The 17,713-nt window shown below is 39.1% G+C and overlaps 1 protein-coding gene across 1 annotated transcript in view; it reads left to right on the top strand.

Annotated features, from left to right (window-relative positions):
- The window catches only part of LOC127420397 (neurotensin receptor type 1-like), a 76,602-nt gene that overhangs the window by 13,178 nt on the left and 45,711 nt on the right, over nucleotides 1-17,713 (top strand). The window contains exon 2 of the mRNA XM_051662666.1: nucleotides 223-382. Coding sequence (XP_051518626.1) covers nucleotides 223-382 — 160 coding nt within the window. The remainder of the gene's footprint in view (nucleotides 1-222; nucleotides 383-17,713) is intronic.

Below are 17,713 nucleotides of genomic sequence, written 5' to 3'. Positions count from 1 at the left end.
ACGTCATTTTATGTGAAGTTCAAGACAAAATGGCCCCCATTTCCAGTCTTCAGCACTTATTCAGCACTCCCCATTAAAAACAGTTAATTGTCTCATCCTAAGTGCTGCAAACTTTATACTTTTCTTAAAATTTTATTAAGAAATTTACCTGAAGCCCTTTTTATGGGTATCATACTGTAACAAGGTCTCTTACAGTCTATTTATTCCCACCTCTTCCTCAAGGTCAATGCCTTCCTGTCCTTTGTGGTTCCCATGGCTTTGATCTCAGCATTAAATGGAGTCATAGCCAGCCAGCTGCTGCGCAGCCTGCGCATGTTTCAGGAGACGGTTGCTGTTGAGCCCAACCGTGCCCAATCACTGCGCCATGGAGTCATGGTGCTACGTGAGTACCTTTTTGTGTTCTCAAAGCATACAATTTAATACCATGTTAATAGATAATATACAGTATGCATACAATCAGCAGCATATAAGAGCAAAGTTTGGATAATTTAAATATGATTGAAAATGACCAACATTATACTTGAGGGGACTGCAAGAACAGTGTCATTCTACTGGCTTTTGTTCAGTAAAAAATATATATGTAAATAAAGGCTGTCATACATCCCATATTAAAGCTGCACTACATAACTTTGGGCTCTCTATCGATATCTGTTGGTGAAACCTAAAATTGCAAGCAATTTACGGAGGAACATTTTACGTGAGTGGCATTTCGGCACTACTCTTTTGTGCGGATGAATCTCACGGTTTGAGGTTACTTGGACTTTGCCTGTGATCATTTGGAGATATTCACCAGCAGAGTCTGAGTCATAGCATGCTATTTTCATGTTAATATTGTTATTTGCAGTGCTGGGTAGTAATGGATTACATGTAAACTGGATTATGTAATCAGAATGCAAAAATCAAGTACTTGTATTTAGATTAAATTACATAGTAAAATACTCGTAATATGATTACAATGACTTTTTAGTGGATTACATGATTACATATTAATCAGGCAACAGCTGTTAATATTTTTAAATCTTTGCCTGTCTCTTCCTTCTACGTTAGCATCTTTAGTGCTCCAGCCACTGTGAGCACTTGGCAGTGTAATACTGAAAATATTACTTTTGTATAAATAATTGCTTGTAATGTTCCTCGTTTGTAAGTCGCTTCGGATAAAATCATCTGCTAAATGACAATGTAAATGTGTCACATCCTCTCTGTCTGTTCACATATGATCCCTTTCCCCTGAGTATTACCCGTTACCAGGACTATATTTCCCAGAATCCACTTCCCGCCATTGACTCTCACACCTGAATCTCATTCACTAATCAACTCCCAGTGTATTTAGTCTCTGCTCTCATTGCACTTCACTGCGAAGTCTTGCCAATTCACCCCACTGACTTGCATTTCTGAGCGACATTGTTATCTATTGCCTGCCTGTTATTGATTTACTGCCTGTCCCTTGGATTACCCCTTTGTTTACCGTCTTTGTTTTGTTACTTTGCCTGGATTGCTTACCTGGTTTTGACCTCTGCCTATTTGACTACGATTGTTATTCAACTCTGCACATGGATCTTCACTCTGTATCTGACTTATTACAAAATGTAAATCATTCATAATTTATACCCTTTTTAATCTTTTAAATTTTTTAATCAGTCTACTGCTGATATACTGTAAGTTTGGTAAGTCTTTGAGTGTTTTCAGGAGAGAAGGGTAGGGTTGTGGAATTGCACACAGACCTAATACCATAGACACTAGCCAGGTGGCTATAATTTCACTGAAGATGTAGTGGTCTAAATTAGCATTGACCTCAAAAACACAAAAAACAAAAATCATTTCACTTTTAAAGAGACACAGGACAAAAACATTATAAAATAAACTAAAACTTACTATCCTGTCCACTGTGTCTCATATAACCATGTCTGTTGCTATTTCTTTGGAGGGTTTTAGTCCACCAAATGCATGAAAATGCACAAATGCATGTCACACAAATGCATTAGTGCAGTAAAGTTAGTTTTAGTTTTGCAAATTGCTTTTGTATTCCGCTTCAGAAATATAAATTAATGTGATGTTGATTCACAAATATAACTTGTCTGGATGGTGTTTGTAATGCAAACTCTGTCCGCTCGTGCACCGAGCGGACAGAGCAAAAGACCTCTCAGGTAAAAGTAGGGGTGGTGGTGTATGTTTTATGATCAACAAATCCTGATGTGATTAGAGGAACGTACATTCTATCAAGTCTTTCTGCTCTCCTGATCTGGAATTTCTCATGCTTCTGTGTCGACCATTCTGGCTACCGAGGGAATTCACAGCGGTCATTATCACTGCTGTGTACATCCCCCCACAAACCGACACAGACCGGGCACTCAAGGAACTGTATGGGAGTATAAGTGAGCAGGAAACCGTGCACCCTGAGGCCGCGTTCATTGTGACCGGGGACTTTAATAAAGCCAGTTTAAAATCAGTCGCACCAAAATACCACCAGCACATTAGTTTCAACACACAAGGGAACCGGGTTTTGGACCATTGCTACTCTCCCTTCCGGGATGGCTACAAATCCCTCCCCCGCCCACTATTTGGCAAATCGGACCACTCTTCCATTCTGCTTCTGCCCGCTTACAGGCAGAAACTGAAACAGGAAGCACCCACCCTCAGAACGATCCAGTGCTGGTCGGACCAATCAGATTCTACGCTACAAGACTGTTTTGATCACATGGACTGGGAGATGTTCCGGTCCGCCTCTGATGACGACATCGAGCTTTACGCTGATAGCGTAATGTGTTTCATCAGAAAGTGCGTAGAGGACATGGTTCCGACCAGAACAATACTGATCTATCCGAATCAGAAACCATCGATAAATAGCGATGTTCACGTGGCACTTAATGTGCGGACCTCCGCTTTTAATTCCGGGAACGCGGAGGAGCATAAACAAGCCAGTTATCAGAACCGCAAAACATCAGTACAGGAGCAAGATTGAAGGACAGTTTAACACCACCAACTCTAGAAGCATGTGGCAGGGAATTAACATCATCACGGACTTTAAAGGGAAAAAAACTCCACCATGAACACCGCTGCCTCTCTCCCGGATGAGCTAAATACTTTTTATGCTCGTTTTGAGGAAAATAACACCACCCTCACGGAGAGAGCTCTCGCGGCCGAAGCTACAGAGGTTAGTTCACTCTCCGTCTCTGTAGCGGATGTAACCCGATCCTTCCGATGGGTGAATATCCGCAAAGCCGCGGGCCCAGACGGCATTCCGGGCCGCGTCATCAGAGTGTGCGCGAACCAGCTGGCTGGTGTTTTTATGGACATTTTCAACCTATCCCTCTCTTTGTCTGTAGTTCCCACATGCTTTAAAACATCCACCATTGTGCCTGTTCCAAAACAATCAAAAATAATTTGCTTAAATGACTGGTGTCCTGTTGCTCTGACCCCCATCATCAGCAAGTGCTTTGAGAGGCTAATCAGAGATTACATCTGCTCTGTGCTGCCTCTCTCTCTCTTGACCCATTGCAGTTTGCTTACCACAACAACCGCTCCACTGATGATGCCATTGCATCTGCAATACACACTGCTCTCTCCCACCTGGAAAAAAAGAACACTTATGTGAGAATGCTGTTTGTAGACTACAGCTCAGCATTCAACACCATAGTGCCCTCCAAGCTAGATGAGAAACTCCGGGCTCTGGGCTTAAACAGCTCGCTGTGCAGCTGGAACCTGGACTTCCTGTCAAGCAGACGCCAGGTGGTTAGAATAGGCAGCAACATCTCCTCATCACTGACCCTCAACACTGGAGCCCCACAGGGCTGTGTTCTCAGCCCACTAATGTATTCCTTGTACACACATGACTGTGTGGCAACACACAGCTCCAATGCCATCATTAAGTTTGCTGATGACACGATGGTGGTAGGTCTGATCACTGACAATGATGAAACAGCCTACAGAGAGGAGGTGCACACTCTGACACACTGGTGTCAGGAGCACAACCTCTCCCTCAACGTCAGTAAGACAAAGGAGCTTGTGGTGGACTTCAGAAGAAAAGACAGAGAACACAGTCCCATCACCATCAATGGAGCACCAGTGGAGAGAGTCAGCAGCTTCAAGTTCCTGGGTGTCCACGTCACTGTGGAACTCACATGGTCCATCCACACTGAAGTCGTTGTGAAGAAGGCTCATCAGCACCTCTTCTTCCTGAGACAGCTGTGGAAGTTTGGAATGAACCGCCACATCCTCACACGGTTCTACACCTGCACTGTAGAGAGCATCCTGACTGGCTGCATCTCCGCCTGGTACGGCAATAGCACCGCCCACAACCGCAAAGCTCTGCAAAGTGTGGTGCGAACTGCCAGACACATCATTGGAGGTGAGTTTCCCTCCCTCCAGGAAATATATACAAGGCGGTGTGTGAAAAAAGCTCGGAGGATCATCAGAGACTCCAGCCACCTGAGCCATGGGCTGTTCTCACTGCTACCATCAGGTAGGCGGTAACGCAGCATCAGGACCCACACCAGCCGACTCCATGACAGCTTCTTCCCCCAAGCAATCAGACTTCTGAACTCTTGATCTCCCACAATCAAAATACATTAGCACTGCACTTTATTACCCTTACTTTATTACCCTTACTCTTATATCTCACACCGGACTGTCATAAATTATATTATTATTATATTATATTCTCTCTTAACAACTGACTATCAACCGACAGCCTGAATGTCAATACAGTACAATACTGTACATTCTATATTTACTACTATATATACTTTTTTATATATTTTTATTTTTTATTTTTATTGAATAATGTGTATCTATATAGTGCGCATTGTATACTGTACAGTGTATGTTATTATTTGTGTATTGTTTAGTGTAATTATGTGTATATCAGATGTTTAAATTGTGCTGTGTTAATTTGATGTTATTGTAAATTGGCATATGTCTCATCACTGTCACGACTGTTCTGTTGATCGGAACTGCACCCAAGAATTTCACACACCATTGCACTTGTGTATATGGCTGTGTGACAATAAAGTGATTTGATTTGATTTTGATTTGATGCTGAAATTGCCGAAGAAAGAACATGTTGGTTTAATGTACCCCTGGGGTACCTATCCATAATTATAGAAATGTTTTAATAAGAAATGCTTGTTAAACACAAACATATTTCAGTCTGTCATTAAATGATGGCCTAGAGCACTATCAGCATCATGGGGGTAAACATGCAACTCCCTTCATATTCATATGCAAATACATTTCCGATCCATGTTTGTGAATTTGTGGACAAAAGCACCACTCAAAGGATTATACCATCCCTTCTCAGAACGAAATGCATAGCTAATGTATAGCTGCTGTGAAATAAAATGTCTACATAAAATCCAGTGACCTTCACTAATGAATAGTTCTGGAAGTATGAACAAGAAAAATTCAAACCTGGAAGACAAAAAAAAAAACCTCTTCTAAACAAAAATAATTCACACCATTGTATTCTTCCATCTCAGATTAAACATACATATCAGTTAAAATATGTTTTTGTGTTGCATGGCCCTTTTTATGTGACTCTTCATTCAGTAACTGACAAATAGAGAGTAAAATACACACAAAAATTATATCAATTCTCATATTTACAGTAGATTCATTAAGTTTTCTTAAATGCATTTAAGCAACATTATGTAAAAATGGTAGAGATGATCCTAATCAAATGCACGTGACATCAAATAAATAAAAGTTAGGCCAGATGTAATCCAAATGTTATCAGATTAGATTACTTTAACAGGATTAGATTACCTAAAAATATAATCCAAGAGACTGTGTTACTGATTGCAATTTTAGTCATGTTATTTGTAATCAGTACTGGATTATAAAGGATAATCTACCCAGCACTGCAAGATATTAACCCTACACTTAACCCAACACTAAAAAAAAACAAAACGTTTGAAAAAGTACTTTTCTAATACAATTGAAACTTTGTATTGCAGCACTTTTCATGTTTTAGTCTCCTTAAGATGAATCACTTATTTTGTATATTTCCTCAGTTTATAAATCGCGTTGGATAAAAGTGTCTGCTATATGAATGTGTAAATGTATATTACTTGCTTTGAGGAAAATAGACAACACTTATATATTTTAAATGATTATTCAAGTGTTTTATCCACTACACATTAATGTTTGTATTTACTACACATATCAATTTAAAGGGGTAAAAACCATGGTATGGCTGATATGGGTTCAATGGAAGCCCCTCAATTGATTTTATATTACAATCTACAGCCTCGGCGGACAATGCAAGTAAACCATAATACTACAATAGTAGGCCTATTATAATAATATAATAAAGGGTTCCCTTAAATTTCTTTTAATGTAAAGTTAATAATAGAGAGACTGTTACATGCGAAACAAATAAATATTTACATTAGTGTGCTAAAAAAAATGTATTATAAACAACTTGAGAGGACATTGCTTACATTTTGAGGTTCCCTAAGTGTGTGTGTGTGCCGCTGTTTTCTTATTTCTTTTACCCCAGTCGCAGAAATGTAAAAGTTGCTTTATCACTTTCCATTGCCCTTTAAGCAGATAGTGTGATTTCCACTTTGTTTAAACACACTATCGATAATGTTTGAGGTTAAGAATGTGTGTGTGTGTGTGTACCATGTTTATACTACATTGTGGGGACCAAATGTCCCCAAAGGATAGTAAAACCTGAGAAAACCTACCTTGTGGGGACCAGCCAGCGGTCCACAAAAGGGAAATGGCTTATTAAACATACTAAATGATGTTTTTTTTGAAAATATAAAAATGCAAAAAGGTTTCTGTGAGGGTTAGGTTTAGGGGTAGGGTAAGGGGACAGAAATTATCATTAGATCTTTATAAAATCCATAAAATGCATGGAAGTCTATGGAGAGTCCCCATAATGATATAAAAACATGGTGTGTGTGTGTGTGTGTGTGTGTGGGCGGGTTTGGGTGGTTACAAGGACATTTTTTGGGGTTACAAACTGGTGATTACAAGAGTATTATGCTATAAATGTGGTTTATGAGGACATTTCTAGTGTCCTCATAATTCAAATATCTTAAAAAACATACTAAATGATGTTTTTTTGAAAATGTAAAAATACAGAAAGTGTTTTGTGAGGGTTAGGTTTAGGGTTAAGGGATAGAATCTATAGTTCGTACAGTATTAAAATCATCATGTCTATGGAGAGTCCTCATAAGGATAGCCGCACCAACATGGTTGTGTGTATGTGTGTCCTCATAATCATGATTAGCATTGTGAAGAGCCCCACTGAGTGTATTGATCAATGAACAGAATGTCAATAAGTGCCTGATTTCCAGTTTAAATCTAATAAAGTCTCACTATGGATAAATACAGCCATAAACTTTGCACAGTGATACAGTGAAAAGCATAATTTCATTTACAGCCTGACAGAAAATAGTGACAAGGATGTCACAAAACTGTTTATCACAAATGACACATATTACAAAAACTCAGATTACACTGCAGAGGTTCTCAATACTGCCTTATTGTCCAGGGTGATTGTAGGTATTCATTCCTACACATAGGTGTACATTTTGTTCATTTATAGAGACAAGATTCAATATATCAATGTTTTGACAGCATCTAAAATGTAAACCTTTTTACAACTTTACAATGTTAGAGATGTAAATGTTAAACAAAGTTTGGTTGAGAAAGACCTATTTAACTGGAAATATGTTTATAAATGAATTTCAGATGGGACTAATAAAAATAAAGTCATTTGCACTCTTTGTATGGCTGTATCATCGAAACTCATCGAAGAGACAAAGTATGACATACTTTGTGTGTGTTTGTGTGCTGTTACAATGATTCTGACCAGTCTTTAAAAATAATGTCAACGTGGGTAGATGCATTAACTGCATTAAATAAATGTGATGGAGTTAAATATATTTATAAATCCATGAATTCCATTTAATTCCACCAACAAAATATTCTGAAGCTCAAAGGATTTGTACTCTACATCTCTAGAGTTGTTCATACAGTATGTAAAGGTTTGTAAAAGTAAGTTTTAGATGTTGCCAATACCTTGTGTAAATTAATCAGAATCAGCTTTATTGCCAAGTATGCTTACATATACAAGGAATTTGTCTTGGTGACAGGAGCTTCCAGTGTACAACAATACAAAAACAATACAAAAACAGTAGCAAGACATAGATAATACTAAAAAATAAAAAATAAAACTAATTATACACGTACATACATACATACACACATACACATGGGTAGTGCAAATCTAATATAATCTGTTATGTACAGTGCAAATACAAATCTGTTATGTACAGTGCAAATGTTTTTTTTTTTTTCTTTTTTATTTCAGAGGAATGAAATGGCAGAAGAGGTTGGATGTGTTGGATAAATATAAAAAAGACTAAACTGTGTATCGCACATAGTTATTGCTCAGTGGGGCAATTTAACTGTTCATGAGTTGGATAGCCTGAGGGAAAAAACTGTTCCTGTGCCTGACGGTTCTGGTGCTCAGAGCTCTGAAGCGTCGGCCAGAAGGCAACAGTTCAAAAAGGTAGTGGGCTGGGTGTGTGGGGTCCAGAGTGATTTTTCCAGCCTTTTTCCTCACTCTGGAAGTGTATAGTTCTTGAAGGGGGGGCAAGGGGCAACCAATAATCCTCTCAGCAGTCCGAACTGTCCTTTGTAGTCTTCTGATGTCTGATTTCGTTGCTGAACCAAACCAGACAGTTATAGAAGTGCAGAGGACAGACTCAATGACTACTGAGTAAAACTGTATCAGCAGCGCCTGTGGCAGGTTGAATTTCCTCAGCTGCAAAGGAAGTAAAACCTCTGCTGGGCCTTTTTCACAATGGAGTCAATGTGGGTCTCCCACTTCTGGTCCTGTGAGATGGTAGTGCCCAGGAACCTGAATGACTCCACTGCTGCCACAGTGCTGTTTAGAATGGTGAGGGGGGTCAGTGTTGGGGTGTTTCTCCTAAAGTCCACAATCATCTCCACCGTTTTGAGCGTGTTCAGCTCAAGGTTGTTTCGACTGCACCAGACAGCCATCTGTTCAACCTCCCTTCTGTATGCAGACTCATCGTCATCTTGGATGAGGCCGATGACAGTGGTGTCGTCTGCAAACTTCAGGAGCTTGACAGAGGGGTCCTTGGCGATGCAGTCATTGGTGTAGAGGGAGAAGAGTAGTGGGGAGAGCACACAACCCTGGGGGGCACCAGTGCTGATTGTACAGGTGCTAGAAGTGAGTTTCCCCTGTCTCACAAGCTGCTGCCTGTCCGTCAGAAAGCTGGTAATCCACTGACAGATAGACATGGGAACAGAGAGTTGGTGTAATTTATTCTGGAGTATAGCTGAGATGATGGTGTTGAAAGCTGAACTGAAGTCCACAAAAAGGGACATATGCCTGGTCTGTCCAGATGTTGCAGGATATGATGCAATCCTATGTTGACTGCATCATCCACAGACCTGTTTGCTTGATAAGCAAATTGAAGGGGATCTAGAAAGCCTCCAGTGATGTTCTTCAGGTGGGCCAACACAAGTCTCTCAAATGATTTCATGACCACAAACGTCAGGGCGACAGGTCTGTAGTCATTAAGTCCTGTGATTTTTTTGGTTTCTTTGGGACAGGAATAATGATTGAGCATTTGAAGCAGCATGGGACTTCACACTGCTCCAGTGATCTATTGAAGATCTGTGTGAAGATGGGGGCCAGCTCGTTAGCACAGGATCGAAGACACGCTGGTGAGACACCATCTTGGCCTGAAGCTTTCCTCGTCTTTTGTTTCCGAAAGACGTGGCTCACATCATCTTCACAGATCTTAAGTGCAGGTTGAGTAGCAGGAGGGGGGTTGCAGGAGGTGTTGGTGTTTGTGTGAAGTGAAGGTCAGAGTGGGTGTGGGGTGTGAGATTGGGCCTTTTAAATATGCAGTAGAACACATTCAGGTCGTTAGCCAGTTGTTGGTTCCCTACAGGGTTGGGGGTAGGAGTCCTGTAATTTGTGAGTTGTTTCATGCCACTCCACACTGATGCAGGGTCGTTAGCTGAAAACTTGTTTTTCAGCTTTTCAGAGGATCTCCTTTTAGCCACTCTGATTTCCCTGTTCAGTATGTAAAGACTTTATCCCCACCCCTGTAAGCATCCTCTTTGGCCTGACAAAGCTGCCTGAGCTTTGCTGTAAACCACGGTTTATCATTGTTGTATGTGAAGCACGTCCTAGTAGGAATGCACATATCCTCACAGAAACTGATATATGATGTAACATTATCTGTGAGCTCATCCAGGTCTGTGGCCTCAAAAACACTCCAGTCCGTGCAATCGAAGCAGGCTTGTAGTTCCAGCTCTGCTTCATTGGTCCATCTTTTTACAGTCCTTACTACTGGCTTGGTTGATTTTAATTTCTGCCTGTAGGTTGGAAGAAGATTAACCAGACAGTGATCAGATAGTCCCAAAGCTGCTCTAGGGACAGAGCGATATGCATCCTTTATTGTTGTGTAACAATGATCCAGTATATTTCTGTCTCTGGTGGGGCATGTGATGTGCTGTTTGTATTTGGGCAGTTCACGTGTGAGATTTGCTTTGTTAAAATCCCCAAGAATAATAATAACTGAGTCCGGGTATTGTTGTTCTGTGTCTGTGATTTGATCAGCCAGCTGTTGCAGCGCTGTGTTCAAACACGCGTTTGGCACAATATACACACTCACCAGAATAAACAAGGAAAACTCCCACGGCGAGTAGAATGGCTTACAGTTAATAAAGAGCGCTTCCAAATTAGGACAGCACATACTCTTTTACATTGTTACATCTGTACACCAACTTTCATTGATATAAAAGCATGTTCCACCGCCTCTCATTTTCCCTGTTAACTCCATGATGCGATCCGCTCTGAACAGCTGGAAGCCCGGCAGATGTAACGCGCTGTCCGGAATGGTTTCACTCAGCCAGGTTTCTGTGAAGCACAAGGCAGCAGAGGTTGAAAAGTCCTTGTTTGTGTGGGTGAGGAGATGTAGTTTGTCCGTTTTGTTAGGAAGAGAGCGGAGATTCGCTAAATGAATACTCGGCAGCGCTGTTCGAAATCCGCGCCAACGGAGTTTGACCAGCGCACCGGCTCTTTTCCCTCGCCTGCGTCTCTTGAACAACAAAGCCGCGCCTCCAACTAAAATGTCTAGCAAAACGTCTGAATATTCAAAAACCGGGAAAAGATTGTCTGGTACATGCTGTCGAATGTTCAGCAGTTCGTCTCTGTTAAAACTGACTTGAAAAAGATTACTAAACAAACAAACAAAAACAACAAAAGAACTGAGGAGCTCCACACCAAGGCAGCCATCCGCGGCGCCATCATGACGTATTCAGTATTAAGTGTAAATTCAAACATAAGAAATTGTATTAAGTGTAAATTCAAACATAAGAAATTGTATGTGTGCTAGTATCAGATGTTATGTATGAATGCCCACAAATACTAAATAATAAGAGCACATTGTACTGTCATTGGTTCTACAAACAGTTTTATTTTCATCGTATTATCCACTTTTCTCAGTAAAATCCACTTTTCTTCAATTTTACAGGTAAATGAAAGCTTAGAACATTGCATAATTACAATGTAAATGGAGTTTACTCCCCAAAGTGTTTTCTCAGAATCCATCTTCCAACCTAATCTAACAAGGAACGCTTTTAGAGACAGGAGCTTAATAAATGCATTGCCATAACCGTTCAACTCTAATTTATGAAGCCATTTAACTTATACTGGACTGATAATAGTAGGAAGATCATGTTTTTCTTTCCCCCATTAGTGATGTAGTGAGGACTCTAATGATATTGTGAATATCACTATAGGGATGGTCTCCAGAGCTAGTTTGTTTTAAGAGTTGACTGCAACCTCCATGAAAGGGTCAGTGTACTGGTGTAAGATGGTCGACTGCTCTCACACCAGCTTTTGGTACCATGGGTGCTGCCATTGCACAAATGCATATTCATTTATTTAAAAACTACTTTTCATTGATATTACTATTTCATCTTAAAAGAGATTGCTTGATGTGAATAATAATAAAAAAAAACATTTATGAATTGCATTGCATTAAATAATAGCACATCAAACAAATGATGCAAGACCTCCTTCACTTCACTTTGGCATTTTTTAAATAAATTTTAACCATCTGGTAGGGAAGGTTGAAAATCATCTGGAAGGTTAATTTTAGTAGATGTATGAAGTCAGATCCCCTGAAGTTCACACAGGTGTCCAAGCAGAATAACCACAGGTGTTTTCATCACATATATTGTTTTATTTTGTGTTTAGGAAATGTTTTTCTTGTCCATTCTTTAAAATAATTTTAATAATTTTAATTTTAATATTTTGTTATCTAATGCAATTCAAACATTTTAAGTGCAGATCAACATGTCAAAATTAAGGCTGTCATGAATATGAAATTTGGCTGATGATTAATTATCAAACAAACAATTGCCATTATGATGATTGTCTGTTTTAGAGCTCTCACAATTATGAAAATTATGACAATTAATTGTCCGTTTTAGGGCTTTCATGATTATGACGTCTTAGGTGTATGTGTGCTAATAAACCTTAAAAAAGTCATTTATTCATATTTAACTTTTACATGATTTCCTTTAAGGGTTTAAAAACATATAAATGACATTAAAATAATATTTTAAAAATCTAAATATTTCAAAATACTTACAATATCTGTCTCTCTTTTTGGTAGACTTTAGTCTCTTTCCATTGTGCCTTTACACAGTTGTTGTTGGAACCCAGCCAACTATGTTATATTATATTATATTTAAGTATGCAATAGTAAAATATTTCTGTCCAAAATTCTTATCCAAAAATTATTTTAAGGCTCTCTAAATAAAACCCACAGGCCCCAATTTCACATGAAGAAAGAACTTTGAGATTCTGTGTTTCTTCATTCTATCATCTTCTTACAAATAGAGGAAGTGGGTATGACACAGGGCTCCTCTGTAAATGAAACCACAACGACAAATAACATTTGCTAATAAACAGTGTTGGGTAAGATACTCTAAAAAAAGTAATTATTACTAACTACTAATTACATCTTCTACAGTGTAATTAGATTACTGTACTAATTACTCTTTCTGAAAAGTAACTGCATGAATTATTACTAATTACTTTCTAAAACCCTGATCGACCTCGACCAGATGAAAAATACAAGGATAGACATGTTCTTTTAATTCTTTCAAATAAATAATTTAAAATCAAATAAATAACTGGCCAAAGAATTTAAGGGGGCTGCATTAAATTAGAAAACATACATTTTAACATTAGATGTTAAATTTAGATTATAAATTCACGAGTGTCTTACATAATTGTACTATAGTCTATACAGAATTTAACACAATTACATCAGAAGTAACTGTAATTAAATTTCTGAAACATTAAGAGTAACTTTAATATTTTCAATGAAAATGCCATTTAATTACAATAATTAATTACTTAGTAATGCATTACACCTACCACTGCTAATAAATGATCATTAAATTAAAGTGAAACAGGTGTGCTGTTCTTTAAAATCCTCGTTTATATTTTCACAAACGTTTGGCATGAACCTCCATAGACGGAGCATGCAACACAGCGCTTCCAGTTCAGAAGTGGTTAATCTTCACACGCTCTTCAGGAGCTGCACTCCTGAGTGGCTCAGTGGACGGTCGGAGTTCAATTGAATGAGACACTCAAACATGGCATTCATTCTCCTTTTTGGACAGTAAAATTTGATTGGAATTTAAAGTGCACAATAATCACGGTTATCTCAAATAACTGTGGTTAGATCAGATAACCGAGATCAGACGATTATTTAATAATAAATAATAGGCCAAGTCAAAATACTTTTTGGGGCCACTATATGCTCAAGTTCTAACAATTATTTCCACAGCCTATTTTTCTTCCACAACCTTCTCTCTTCACTTTTCCCAATACTGCAGTGCTTGATATCCTGCAGAGTTACTGTAGCTAAGAACATAGTAACTTGCCCCCAAATCGCTCCATCTGTCAGTGTGACAGCACCTCCACTCAGGGTGAGGTGATCCATAGTTGAGGTGAATTTAAGAGCCAGCAAAACACTGACTGACAGACTGTAATTAAGGTAAATCTGCAAGGAGACTTTCTTTTGCTCGACGGGTTCACTCAGGGTCAGAGTGTTGGCAGTGCTTTTATCCATTCCTCCCAATTTATCTAATGTTGCCTCCAATTGCTTCTACATTAGCTGAAGAAGGCAACCTCATCTCGGCTCCCTTTCAGATGCTTATAATTGTTTCACAGCAACATTACACACACCACTTTGAATCCTCTTTGCTGTTTCTCAAATATGCTTTATACAAGCACCATGAATTATTCAAGTTACATTTACTGCAGTTGTATAATGAGTCTTAATCTGCTAAATGAAAGTATTCCCCCAATTAATTAAACTGGAGTGAGGGCAAAATTTAATGGAAATAAAATTGAATAGCATTGCATAATTACAAAATTTACCACCTAAAACAAAATAACTAATTAGTCCTTATCAAAGCACAGTACCAAGCAGGATTTTATTCATATTGGAATGTGTTTATGCTTCTGTTATCTTATGTTCTGTTGTAAATGAAATCAGCACAGAGTGGTACAAAGAGATGAAATGGACAAGCTTATTTGTTTCTCCCAGTCCCTGATACACCAGAAAATCCAATAAATATGAGTTTGTATATGTGTTTAGGTTGGTATGCTGTACACGGCACCCATTTGTAATGCTGACAGCACTGTCTGAACCAGTCAGTGTTTTGTTGATCTGTTGCTCCACAGAGGCATAATCCTCTTCTGTAGGCTCTGTCACTGATCTGTATTTATATTTCTTTATAAAACCAAAGCTACTGAGGGAACAATGTAATCAGCCAAGCTTTGAGTGACTATCCAGAACACACACACATACCCTCACACCCTCATTCAGACCCTCATTTCATTTGAAAGCTAACAAGACAAATGCGAATTCTTGATTGAATTTCAGAAAATTTCAACAATGGCTATGGAGCAATCTAGCCCTGACACATTAACATTCAGATACGGTTGCTTACTGGTTTACTGCTCTATTAGCGATAAGATAAGGAGATGAGACAGGTAGAATGAGAAGAAAACGAAATTCATCAAAGCAAACAAGATCATTTAAAGTGGTTCTGAAACAATGGAATTAACTACAGTGAAAGAGTTAAAGGTGCTCTCAGTATTATAAAAAAATAAAAAATAATGATAATAATATTAAAAAACTTTTTATTATTATTATTTCACATGGAGTGTGTCGGGACATGTTGAGATCATATGACCAGTTGAATACTACTGGTTTTATCTCAGTAATCATGATTTTTACAATGGCAATAGCATTAGCCTTTAGCATTAACCATTAGCATTAGCGTGATGCTGCATCCACACTGTTAGGTGTCAGTATATGTCCAAGACAGCTGCCATGTAGGCCAGTGTAACATAAACAAGAAATTACTAATTGTACCTTTACTGCAGAGATCTTCTATACTGAGATAACAACCTCTGCGTTTTCACCATAGAAGAGGGTGTAATGGTCAGCTAGCGTGTTATGACAAGTCACCATTTGCTGATACCATACAAATGAATGGAGAGAGTTGTAAACTGACACCAACCTGTTGCAAAATTGTCTGTGTTTTCTCTTATAAACAGCAATTTTATTGCAGTAAACTCCACACATAGTTAATTCCAAAAGGATTGTTTAGTGTAAAACATGTTGTAGATTAGCAGACATGCGGTCAATTCATTAAGTGATGAGCTGTTTCCTCACAAAAGAAGTTTATTCAGCACACTGAAGTGTCTCCTCACCAGAATGTCTATGGGACTGCCATGTTTTTTTGGGCTAAGCTTATAGGCTCCACTTGGTAGGCTCTGTTTACAGCCAAAATGCAGGCTGCCATTTTACTACTTCAAACTTAAACATACATTACAGAGCAATATTTACAACATTTCATTATACATATACTGTAAGTATGGGGGCAAAGACTTCTGATTAGCAATTTGTGCTGTTTTGCGCAGTATTTGGGTATATGACACATAATGTGTACATGGATTTTTTAATATTAACAAAGACTTTATGTAAAAATTTATGGGTTGTGGTCTCCAATTTATTTGCAGTTATTAAATTATTATTATTATTATTGACTATTTTTAATCACCTTTTTTCCTATACTAGTTCATTTTAAATAGTCCTACATTGTGACAACTGAATTTTTAAAAGTACAAATATTGTATGTGATCTTTCAAATAATGTGAGTAATGTGACAACTTTGTGAGAGCTGCATAAATAACAATTATTAAATAATTATTAATATTAATATTAATAATATAATTCCCAATATAGGGGCCTGGGTAGCTCAGCAAGTAAAGATGCTGACTACCCCACCTGGAGTCGCAAGTTCAAATCCAGGGTGTGCTGAGTGACTCCAGTCAGGCTTCCTAAGCAACTAATTGGCCCAGTTGCTAGGGTGGGTAGAGTCACGTTGGGTTAACCTCCTCGTGGTCGCTATGATGTGGTTCCTGCTCTCAGTGGCGCATGGTGAGTTGTGCATGGATGCTGCGAAGAATAGCGTGAGCCTCCACACGCGCTAGGTCTCTGTGGTAATGCTCTCAACAATGTGAAAAGATGCACAGATTGACTGTTGCAGAGGCAACTGAGATTCATCCTCCACCACCCGGATTGAGGCGAGTCACTATGCCACCACGAGGACCAAGAGCGCATTGGGAATTGGGCATGCCATTTTGGGAGAAATGGGGAGAAAATCTGCCCGCCCCCCCAAAAAAAAAAAATAATTCCCCATATAATTATGAGGAAATATGCTGCTTAAAATAGTTTTAGTAATAATGGCACATTTCAAACAATGTCGGCCCAAATTCCCAAATTCATATCTTCCATTTCCAACCTCAATGCATTCCAGTCAGTTACACATCATGGTCACATGTACACACCACAAGATAGTGCCATGACTCAACAAGAAGTTTTTGGGTTCTCATGTCAATTATGGCAAAAACTTGAATGTCATGAACACAAAATACTTGCATTTTCTGACACTGATGAGCCGAAACATTATGCCCACCTGCCTAATATGCTGTTGGCCCTCTGTGTGCCGCCAAAACAGCGCAGACCCGCCAAGGCATGGACTCTACAAAGTGTGCTGTGGTATCTGGCACCAAGACATTAGCAGCATATCCTTTAAGTCCTGTAAGTTGTGAGGTGGAGCAGCCGTGGATCGGACTTGTTGGTCCAGCACATCCCACAGATGCTCAATTGGATTGAGATCTGGGGAATTTGGAGGCCAGGGCAACATCTTGAACTCCTCATCATGTTCCTCAAACCATAAACAATGTGTGCAGTGTGGCAGGGCGCATTATCCTGCTGAAAAAGGCCACTGCCATCAGGGAATACCGTTGACATAAAGGGGTGTACCTGGTCTGCAATGATGTTTAGGTAGATGGCACGTGTCAAATTGACATCCACATGAATAGCTGGACCCAGGGTTTCCCAGCAGAACATTGCCCAGAGCATCACACTCCCTCCACCGGCTTGTCGTCTTCCTACAATGCATCCTGGTGCCATCACTTCCCCAGGTAAATGGTGCACACGTACATGGCCACCCACGTGATGTAAAAGAAAATGGGACTCATCAGACCAGTCAATCTTCCACTGCTCCAAGGTCAAATTCCGACACTCGCGTGCCCATTGTAGGATCTTTCGAC

Source organism: Myxocyprinus asiaticus, chromosome 29 (assembly GCF_019703515.2).
Source record: "Myxocyprinus asiaticus isolate MX2 ecotype Aquarium Trade chromosome 29, UBuf_Myxa_2, whole genome shotgun sequence".
Classification (NCBI taxonomy): domain Eukaryota; kingdom Metazoa; phylum Chordata; class Actinopteri; order Cypriniformes; family Catostomidae; genus Myxocyprinus; species Myxocyprinus asiaticus.
Note: the sequence above shows the minus strand (reverse complement) of the source record. Positions and strands in the feature narration are given on the sequence as shown.